The 9736-nt window shown below is 49.1% G+C and overlaps 1 protein-coding gene across 2 annotated transcripts in view; it reads left to right on the top strand.

The window, feature by feature from the left end:
- The window catches only part of ST3GAL1 (ST3 beta-galactoside alpha-2,3-sialyltransferase 1), a 122051-nt gene that overhangs the window by 102387 nt on the left and 9928 nt on the right, over positions 1-9736 (top strand). For both annotated transcript variants that reach the window (XM_019528193.1, XM_019528194.1), the window contains exon 5: positions 5825-5870. In XM_019528193.1, coding sequence (XP_019383738.1) covers positions 5825-5870 — 46 coding nt within the window. The remainder of the gene's footprint in view (positions 1-5824; positions 5871-9736) is intronic.

Genomic DNA, 9736 nt, shown 5'->3' with positions numbered 1-9736 from the left:
TCTCTTTCCCCTTGACTGCCTTGTATCCTAACCCAGAGCTCTTCTGTGTGCCCCTCCTCTGACTCCAGCATAATTTGTATCAGTTGTGTACAGCACTATAACTCACACTTGGGATCCAGAGGAGACAGGCTTGCAGCTATCCAGAGGTAGTTGCACACAACACGTTGTTGTTACAGTGCTTCAACATTAGGTAGCAGGGGAGCAGGTAACTTATAGAAAAGGTCTAGCCCATGATCTGCTGCAGACAGATGACATCTACACTGGTGTACTTATATCAGTGTAGTTTTATCCCTAATTTCTCCCAGAGTAATTCTACGCCAGATCTGAGTAAGTTTCCCTGGGTTAGGGCTGTACATCATCCAAATTCATAAGTTCCTCCAGATGTATAGCCTTCCAGGCCTCTGCCTGTCATCAGACTGTCCATTCTTCATCCTGACTGCCTTTAGCTGGCCTGTTCCAAGTCAGTTGGCAGCCGAGCCAGCTGGGTCTCTGTCTGGCTGGCTTTCAGCCTGAGCATCTCCCTGCCTCTCTGCAGCCATCATGGGTTTGTGTACCAACTGGGCAGCAGCTGGCTGCCCGCTTAATACTTTGCTGCTGCCTGACAAGGCTTATCGGCCACATCACACACTTCTCAACGTTATCATTCCTATTTTAAGATGAGGGAACTGAGCCACACCAAGGTTTGGGACCTTACTGAAGGTCATGCAGCTCCTGACCAGAGAAGAAGGATGGCCCAGTGGCCAAGGTGCTAGCCTACACCGTGGAAACCTAGGTTCAGTGCCCTGCTCTTCAAGTGGCATCCTGCCACTGACCTTTCCCCTGCCTCCTGCCCTGCCATTGACTTTCAGCAGGTCATTTAAGTCTCCTGCTGTGGACCCACAGGGGAAATGTGCCCGTTGTGTCTCACATCAAAATACTTAAAATCGACAACTCTGTCAACACCATTAGTGGGTTGGTATGATGGATGTGGAATGAAGGAAGGAGTATATCTACAGCAGAGGCATGTGGAGACCCCAAACCATTTGATTCAGCTCATTAGATCAGGGCCAGGTGCTGCCTAACATCTGTTTTGACTTCTGAAAAGAAAGGACAAAATTCCCCTATTAGCCTGGACCCCTGGGGTATTGTGAGAGTGAAGGGGTTTAACATTTGGAGGGTTCCCCTGCGTGGAGCCACACATGGGTATTTGAGCAGGCTGTGCCCCATGGTATCATTCTAGCTCAGGGGTGGGCAAAATGCGGCCCGCAGGCCAGATGCAGTCTGCCAAGCCAATCTATCCGGCTTGCGGGGCCTCTAAAAATTTATAATAATATTTATCTGCCCCTAGATGCCTGTCACACAGCCCTCGATGGCTTGCCAAAACTCAGTCAGCTGCCCTCTGCCTGAAATAATTGCCTGCCCCTGTTCTAGCTTGAAAAGCTCAGCTGCAGCACAAGGGGGGGGCACATCCTGCTGATGGGTTAATCTAACTGGAGAGTTTCTTAGGACTCAGTCTCCCCTCCATTCATCTCCCATTGCCTGTCAATTCTGTCCTCTCCTCCCTTCCCTCCTTCCTGCCTCCCTCAGCAAACTCAGTGTTTGGGACATCCTTCTTGTGCATTTTTAATTTCCTGGTGGGAAATTGTTTCCCATTCAAACAGTCTGACGAGATCCCATATCACAGCCTGAATATCCAGGCAGACAATTCATTCAGGACAGGACTAGATTAGAGCTGCAGCTAATTGCAGGTCCACAAAATGGGGAGGAGTTAGGGTTTGTCACAGCAAAGAGGAGAGGTGCAAGGAGAAGATCTGATTTTACATGTGTTTCCACTGTCCCATGTGGCTCAGAAAGGCTCCAGAGGCTGGGGACAGAAGCAGGGGAGACGGGTTCAAAGCTGCCCTGTTTACCTCCTTCCTGGTGAAAACAGAGCTTGCTGGGGATGTGCTGCTTGTTGAAAGCCAGGTCTGAGCCCCAGGGAGCCCTAGTGCCCAGGGATCCTGGGGACTGAGTGTGGCAGGCAAAAGCAGCCTGTCGCTGTCTTGCACAAATACACAAAGATCATTGCAACATCACCTGAGGTTGCAAGGAGGGACTCGGCTATTGAAGAGCCCCTTTCTGAACATATGCTGAGCAGGATGTGAGCTGCCGTGGGAGACCCACCGGAGCAAGGGACCAGTCAAGTTCATGCGAGAAGGTCCTAGAGAGCAGGCCCACGGACCCCCGCCACGGCCAGTCTGCTGGACCGAGGCCACAAGCAGGGCCTCAGGCACGGCGTTGTACCTGCCTTCAGAAAGAGCACACGGAGCGGGGAGAGGGATGGTTCTCCCCACAAGCCATGCAGAGGCAAATGATGAAATGAAAGGGGTATCAGGGCCATTGAGAAAGGCTTGTGTCTGTCAGGCTTGATGGACAACACTAAGGAATGGGAAGAGAGCCAAGATTTGTGTTCGAGGATTATAAATGCTCGGACCTAGGACCTGCGAACGGGGTCCCTAGCTCCGAGCAAGTAGCTCTGCGTCATCTCTGCTCCTGAGGCCTCTGACAGATCTCCGTTTTTCTTCTTTACTCAGAAGTAAGGACGAAAGAGCGGGGCAGGCAGGGAACAAATGGACAATAACACTGTGTCCCCTACACTCCCTGAGTCTCTTGCTCTCCCTTCCCCTTATGTCTCAGATACCCCTGGTGAAGGGGAAATTGCTGCTCCCAGATCCCTGTTGCATGTCCTTGGGATTGTGAGGGGAGGCTGGCTGAAACAGTAACTAAATTGTTGAAAGTGGACCCAACAATAGCTTGTTGTTATCTTGTATGCAGGACATGTCTTTGCTTCCAGTGCCTATAAGTCACGACCTCATGGGGTCGTTCAGGAAGACCCAGCAACGGTGACCTTTCTTCCTGCTCTACACAGAGAGCAAAGCCTCTGTCAAGCAGTTCCTTACTAAGAGGAATTGTGAAATGTTTCAGCGTTTTCCCTAAGGTCCCTGCCTGAGTCACAGAAAACTAGGAAAGACTTACAATGTGCAAACAAATGCTTCCACCCACCAGTGATCAGAGCTGCTTGGCTTTTTTTCTGAAGAAAGCGGGGGGGCATGATTTGGCAAATTATGGCCTTTTTTCCAAAAATGAAAACTTTTTTGCAGATTAGTTTAGATTTTCTCAAAACACCCTGTATTTTTTTTTCCTCCCAATTATATGTTTGCTTTTGCTCATGTCACTTTTTCTCTGTAAATGCAGTCACGTGCTTTCCAAGTTCAGGGAAAATACCAATTGGTTTGTTTTTTTTCAAACAAAGGCTTCAGTTAAAAAGCAGAAAATATGGGAGGGAGAGGGAAAAAACCACCAGTCCATTTGGAAAAGGAGCAAAACAAAGCCTCTGTCATTTTTATGAGATTTTGAGCAAGTTCTCTTGATGATAATTATGCTATTTAACGAAGCCTACCAACACCAATGGGAAGCTTCCAGCTGATTGACGTGGGCTTCGGATCGGGCCCTTAGTTATGCCCCGTCAGATGAGCCGAGTCCGATGCCTGGGGTTACTCCAGTCTTGTGCCTGAAGGCAGCCCGGCCCTCTGCCTGCAGCTTTGTGCGGATTATTACAAAACATTGTGCAATCCTTTAATCTGCCTCGTTGAACAATAGGCTTTGAGTGAGGAGTAAATTATTTGTTGTTGTTGTTTATTAATTCATAGAGTGCTGTTTCCTTGTATTACGGTGCTTTGAAAAACACCATCAGCTAACCAATATTTGCATAACAATAAACCACACAGAAGCAGCCGCTGGAGGTGCCTCCGTTATATTTCAAAGCAGCCATAGCCCCAGTTTTCAAAGAGCTTGCAAGGTACACATCTGCCAGGCAGCACCTGGTGGTCAGAAGACCAGGGCTTTTGCCCTGCAGGTCCCTCCCTGAACTCCACGGAAAGATAGAGGAGGCCGCAAGGGTAGGAGTCCCTTGGGTCCCCACTGTGTCGTGCTCTGAAAACACAGCTAAGAGAATGCATTTTGGACACGTGTGCCTTTGGATGTCTCAGCCCCCATCATTGGATTGCTTCTAGTGTCCTCCTGTAGCACAGAGTGGCTCTGGCTGCACCGCAGAAGCCATAACTAAAGCCTGGCTGCTTCTCCAAACAGATAATCCCTTCTCTTCTAGATCATCTTATAAGATTTCAGCCTGAGGACTGCAGGCAGGTCACACTGGTTGGAAAAATCCCGCTCCAATTTGAACGCTTTTTTCCTTCAGTCCCTGCTTATGTTTCTCTTTAACAGTAGATTGAGCAGATCCATAGGTCTCATCACCACTTAGGTGGTGGAAAAAGACGGATATGTGATAAATGGTGAGATAGTTAGCCTATAGCATAGGGTTAGCTTTGGGCTCGATTGGTACCTGGCTGGTTACCCACGAAACATGGCTGTTGGCTTGTCCCTTCCATAGTATCATAGTATCATAGCAGCTAGGGTCAGAAGGGACCTAAACTGATCATCAAGTCCAACCCCTTGCCTTCATCTCTTTAAAAAGACCGTGTAGTTGCCAACAAGGGGGCAGCCTATATGGTCAGCGGGACTGAGGTTAGCTACCAAAAGTGGTACCAAAAGGATGAGGGGCAGGGGATATGAGGAGGAGTACAGGATTTTTGGAGGATTCGGGATACCGAAGGCAACACGACATGCCACGCGGCCACAGTCTCAAGGGGGTTAGGCAGATCTTTGGAAATAGTGAACTCTCCCACAACTCTGGGAAGAGTTAAGCTAAGAGGCATTTTGGGAACTGGGCTCTTTTGAAAGTCTGGCCCTCTGTGGCCTGAGTAGCAGACACTGCTAAACAGAGAGGTGGAAATTCTGTTTGTGGTGGGTAAGGGTTCAAAGAGCGGACAAGAGGGTCGGGGTGGAATTACAGTCCAAGGAAATGACTGGGAAGCAGCAGATGTTTGAAAACACCTGGTATGTAGGAAAGACTTAAACACAAATGCTAATAGGCAGGGGCTGAATAAAGAGATGGAGGTAGGCAAGAGTAAAAACTTGGAAAAGTTGAAGTACATATAGGAAGAAAAGATTCCCGCTGCAATTTTCACTTCAGAGCAAGGACCCGTCTTCTGTGTAAGTAAAAGATCCAGCCCGTACCCATAGGTGTGCTCTGAACAGCTGCAAACCAAGCACTGACTTCAGGAAAACCCTCAGAGACTTTTTTCCCATGTGTTTGTATCTGCGACCCAGCACACACGTGACCTGGCACAGCTGCATCCTGCCAGACGGGACCATGCATGTGATGTGGAGGGAAACAGGCTTTTCCTTGCTGAGACAGGGCTCTGAGCTTTGACAGCCTCACGAGCGTGAGCTGCAGTTTTACATTACAAGCCCCCGGCAACTTTCTGCGGCTGCCCCATTTGTTTAAGACGAGAGGAGTGACATGCTGGTGGGATGGCGGAAGGGCCATATTCCACCCCCATGTGCGTGGAAGGAGGCAGGAAAATGCCATTATACTTCGGAAAAGTAAAACATGAAAAATGCCTTTACTTTGAAAGCAATGAATCCTCATCCAGGACTATTAGGAGGGAAGGAGTCTCCTCCTAGTGGTGAAATATATATTTTCCCAAGCACAAGGCTGAAAGCAACCTGAGCCATTAACGTGCAATTCATTTGAGTTATTAATTCTTGAATGAGATATTGAAATGCTGCTACATTTTCCAGCGTTTGTTACATTTATTGTTCTCAGGTATTATACACGTATTGATCTTGTGCTGGTTGCAGTGATTGACTTTGCTGATTGATTTTAATTATATGCTTTCCTCACTTTAAAGTGTACATCCCATTTGACTGATTTCATTGATTCGGGTATTCTCTTCTTTAACAGCACGTATGTTCCAGTTCCTCGCAAAATCAAAGTGAAGAAAGAAAAGGTGAATGATGTTTTGTTTTTCATTCTCTTCATTAATGAACTCACTGCTGTAAAATACTCTTAGGCCTAAAAGATTGGCAGGATGCAAAGAATGATTAGATATTAATAACGAATAATGCAAGGGATACAAATACTCACAGCAACAACGTTAGCAAGGCTAAGACTATATGGCCTCATGTTTGGGGGATATTCTTGCCAATAAGTAACAGAGGTAGTTGTCGCATGCCCAAGTCATTACATTATTGCCCATTATGAGGATTTTGTGGCTTCTTCTGATACCGATCAAAGACAGAAGATGAGATTAGCTGGCTCATTAGTCTGACCCCAAGCAACAGTGTCTAGATTTCTTCTTAACATAAACTAGCAGATCTTAGAATTGCAATGCTTTAAACATTGAACAGGGTTTACTGCCCCATTAGTAATTATCCCTGGCTTTTATTAATCCAGCTGCTTGAACTCAAAGGCTGATTACCTTGTTTTCAAGAACTCTGCCTTTGCTCACAAGAATCCTCACTGGAGATCCCCCACGGTCAAGGATGATCGCTCCCACAAGTCAAGTAAAGAGTTGTAGATAAGTTTGTTGATGGCTAAGATGGCGGTAAAAGACAGGGACTGTGGATTTATCGATCTTGTTTCCTTTTCTTCCGTTTCTACTGTTTTTCTGCCTCCAGGGTGAGATGGTTTTCCTCAGAGTAATGTGTACTTTCTCTCACGTAGCCATGTCCCAGGCTAGTTTTTTCCAATTTGTACGGTCAATGCCACACCTTTTAATGTTCACCTTGAGGTTGTCCTAGAAGCATTTTCTCTGGCCCCCCACATGTCCTTTGTCCTTGGCTGAGTTTGCACTGTAGCAGTTGTGCTGGTAAACGGACATCAGACATGGCACACCATGCCCGGTCCATCGCAGCTGATGTCGAATAATCAGTGCTTTGATGCTGGTGGTGTTGGCGTTGGTCAGGATCTTGTGGAGGTAGCGCTGGTTGGCGAGGCCGTTGCAGGCTTCCAGTCACCCACGCTTCGCAGCTGTAGGGTTGGGATTACCACAGCCTTGTATAACAGGAACTTTGTTCATGTCCTGATGTCGTGTTCATTGAACACATGATGGCAGAGTCTTCTGAAGAAAGCGCTGGCACATCAGGTCCCATACGAGATCTCCTTGTCGATGCTGGCCTTTTGAGAGATGGCTGCTGAGTAGGGGTGCGCCAACAAAGATTTTTTTGGCTGACACCGATGGCCGATTATTAACTAGCCATATCAGCTGATGACAATCCAATATCTGATATGCATCCCGGCGTCTTGCAGACCAACATCCAGCTGGTAAGTCTGTAGGGGGGAAGGGGTATAGGGGCATAGATCGAGGCCCCCATGGTGAGGGAGGGAGTGGGGCTGGGGCTGGGGCAGGGGAAGGTGCTGCCCAGCCAGAGGCAACTTGTCCGGAGGGCAGAAAGCGGGGGGGCAGCAGCTCCCCACCACCGTGCACCCCTTGGGGAGACGTGAGGGGCATGTGCCCCCTGGATTTGTGCATGGGGCGAGGGTGGGCTGCCCACTGCAGGATCAGGGCCAGGGGCTGCGCTCAGTGGAGGGGGGAGGACTGAGCCTGGGCTGCGCTCAGGGCGAGCATGGGTGAGCAGCTACGGGGGTGCTGGGAGGGGGCCTACAGGGGGACTACAGCAAATTTTGGGGTGACTGTAGCCCACCACATAGCCCCCTCCCAGCACTGCTGCTGCCTGCCCTGTCCCTGCCCACCCTGAATGCAGCTCCGGCCCAGGCCCCCCTGCCAGGAAGAGGCTGGTGCAGCTCCTGGCCCCGTGCCCACAGAGGAGAGCCTGCCCTCACCCCGCACACAAATCTGGGGGGCACATGTCCCCCATGCCTCCTCCAGGGGTGTGCACAGCAGCAGGGAGCTCACCCCCTTCCCCGTGTCCCCTGGCCGAGCCACCAACAGCTCCATCCTGTGCCATGCCCTGGCTGGGCAGTGCCTGCCGCTGCCCCTCCCTCGCTGTGGGGCCCTTGATCTGCCCTCCCTCCCCATGGCCTTTCCCTCCCCTCCACTCTCTTAACTTGCTGGGCAGATGCTGCTCTCCAAGCTGCAGGGCTGCACTTCTGGCCACATGCATGCTGCAGCTGCACACGGCATTTATCAGTGACATTATTGGCTATGCCAGCCAAACAAAGCCGATGGCCGATAATGTCAATTTTCCTTTTATTGGTGCTGATCTGATATGGACCAGTGTATCGGTGCACCTCTACTGCTGAGCAGCGTTCCCTCTAAGCTGTGTGGCATGCGTGGCTGCGCAGGCGCACCTGGCAATGCAGCATGAGCGTGCCTGCACAGCCGTGCACACCACACGGCCTAGAGGCAAGGCTGCTACTGAGGTCACTCTCCAGCGCCTCTCATCAATGAGGATCTTTGCTGGGGGAGTTAATTGGCCCGAAGCAAGCTGGTGAAGCACCTTTGTTTTTCTGATTTTAAGGGTCAGCCCCAGACACTGGTATGCTTGTTTTCAAGAACTCTTCTGTTGCTCACAATAAGAAGACAGTTAAATAAAGAAGTGCTGTTCATACCAGCTCTAATCCCAAACCTGCAAGCTCCTATTGATTTCCACGGCCCTTGGAGCAGAGCACATATCCAGCCTGGGGAATTTGTGACCATGAGAAGCTCAAAGGTGGTTATATCTTCTGCTTCAGGAGACTGAACACCACAGTGGTCAGGAAGCAATCCTTATTCCCATGTGTTACCAAACAATTATGCTATGGTTCATCTAGCCTACTTCGAATGATCAGACACCAGACTGTTTCTGGAGGCAGGATTCAGACCAGACACAGCATACACCAGATCTGGTGTTTTGTGTTCCCAATCCATTGTGACAAAGCTTGATTTGTGAGCAATACATGTGGGTACTGATACAGGGGAGGGGGGCAATGTAACTTGTATTTTAATGTAGTCATTTCAGTAGGTTGCCCTTTAACCACAGGTTCCTTTAAGCAGGAGACTCAAAATCATCTGAGATTCAAAATCATCTCCTGCCTAAAGGAGTGTAAGGGCTGCCTGTTGCAATAGCTCTTAAGAAAATAAGGATGTCCTTCTTCCCCTCTCTTTTATCAACATTCAATGGAGCTGGTGCTCCTAAACCCCTTAGGCAAGGCACTTTTGAAAATCTCTCCCCAAAATTGCAAACAAGAGCCCAGAGCCATAGCATTCCAGGTGCCCTTCAGGAATGAACGGTGGATTTACAGATACTCCTTTTCTTCCAGAGTAAGTCAAGTGTTAATATGCCATTACTATGCATTGTGCCCTGTTCTCCGATATAGGCAAAAGGTTAAAGGCTCTTGAACCTGTACCTAGTATCTAATTGTCTGCATATAGAAAATAAATTAGAACCTGATAGTGCATACATTATGATACTTTGCATTAGGATACATTAGGATACCTTGCATTAGAGCATAGACCATGAATCAGTTTTCATGCTACACATAAAGCGCGGCCCTTTCAGTGCTGAAAACTAGAGCACACCTGTAGAAACACGCCTGAAAGCAGTAGGTGGGGGTTCAAGCATGTTTCTGTCAGGGGACTTGGAGTCTACTACAGATTGCAGGCATTACCTTGTGTGAATCACCATATCTCTCTGTGCCATGGTTCTCCACCTATGAGTAGAGGCATAATGGAAGAGTTAAGCCCTGCCTGTTGGGAACAGGATGCGCACCCCACACAGCATTCACTCCAGCTGGCCCAGGCCTCGCACCGCACACAGTGCCCACCCCAGCTGGTCCAGGACTGAGCCTCATGCAGTACCCCACTCTGGCCAGTCCAGGACCCGTGCTGCATGAGGTGCCCACCCCAAAGATACATTGTATAACCTAGTATTT

This window comes from Gavialis gangeticus, unplaced genomic scaffold (assembly GCF_001723915.1).
Source record: "Gavialis gangeticus isolate Ggan-Ray unplaced genomic scaffold, GavGan_comp1, whole genome shotgun sequence".
Classification (NCBI taxonomy): domain Eukaryota; kingdom Metazoa; phylum Chordata; order Crocodylia; family Gavialidae; genus Gavialis; species Gavialis gangeticus.
Note: the sequence above shows the minus strand (reverse complement) of the source record. Positions and strands in the feature narration are given on the sequence as shown.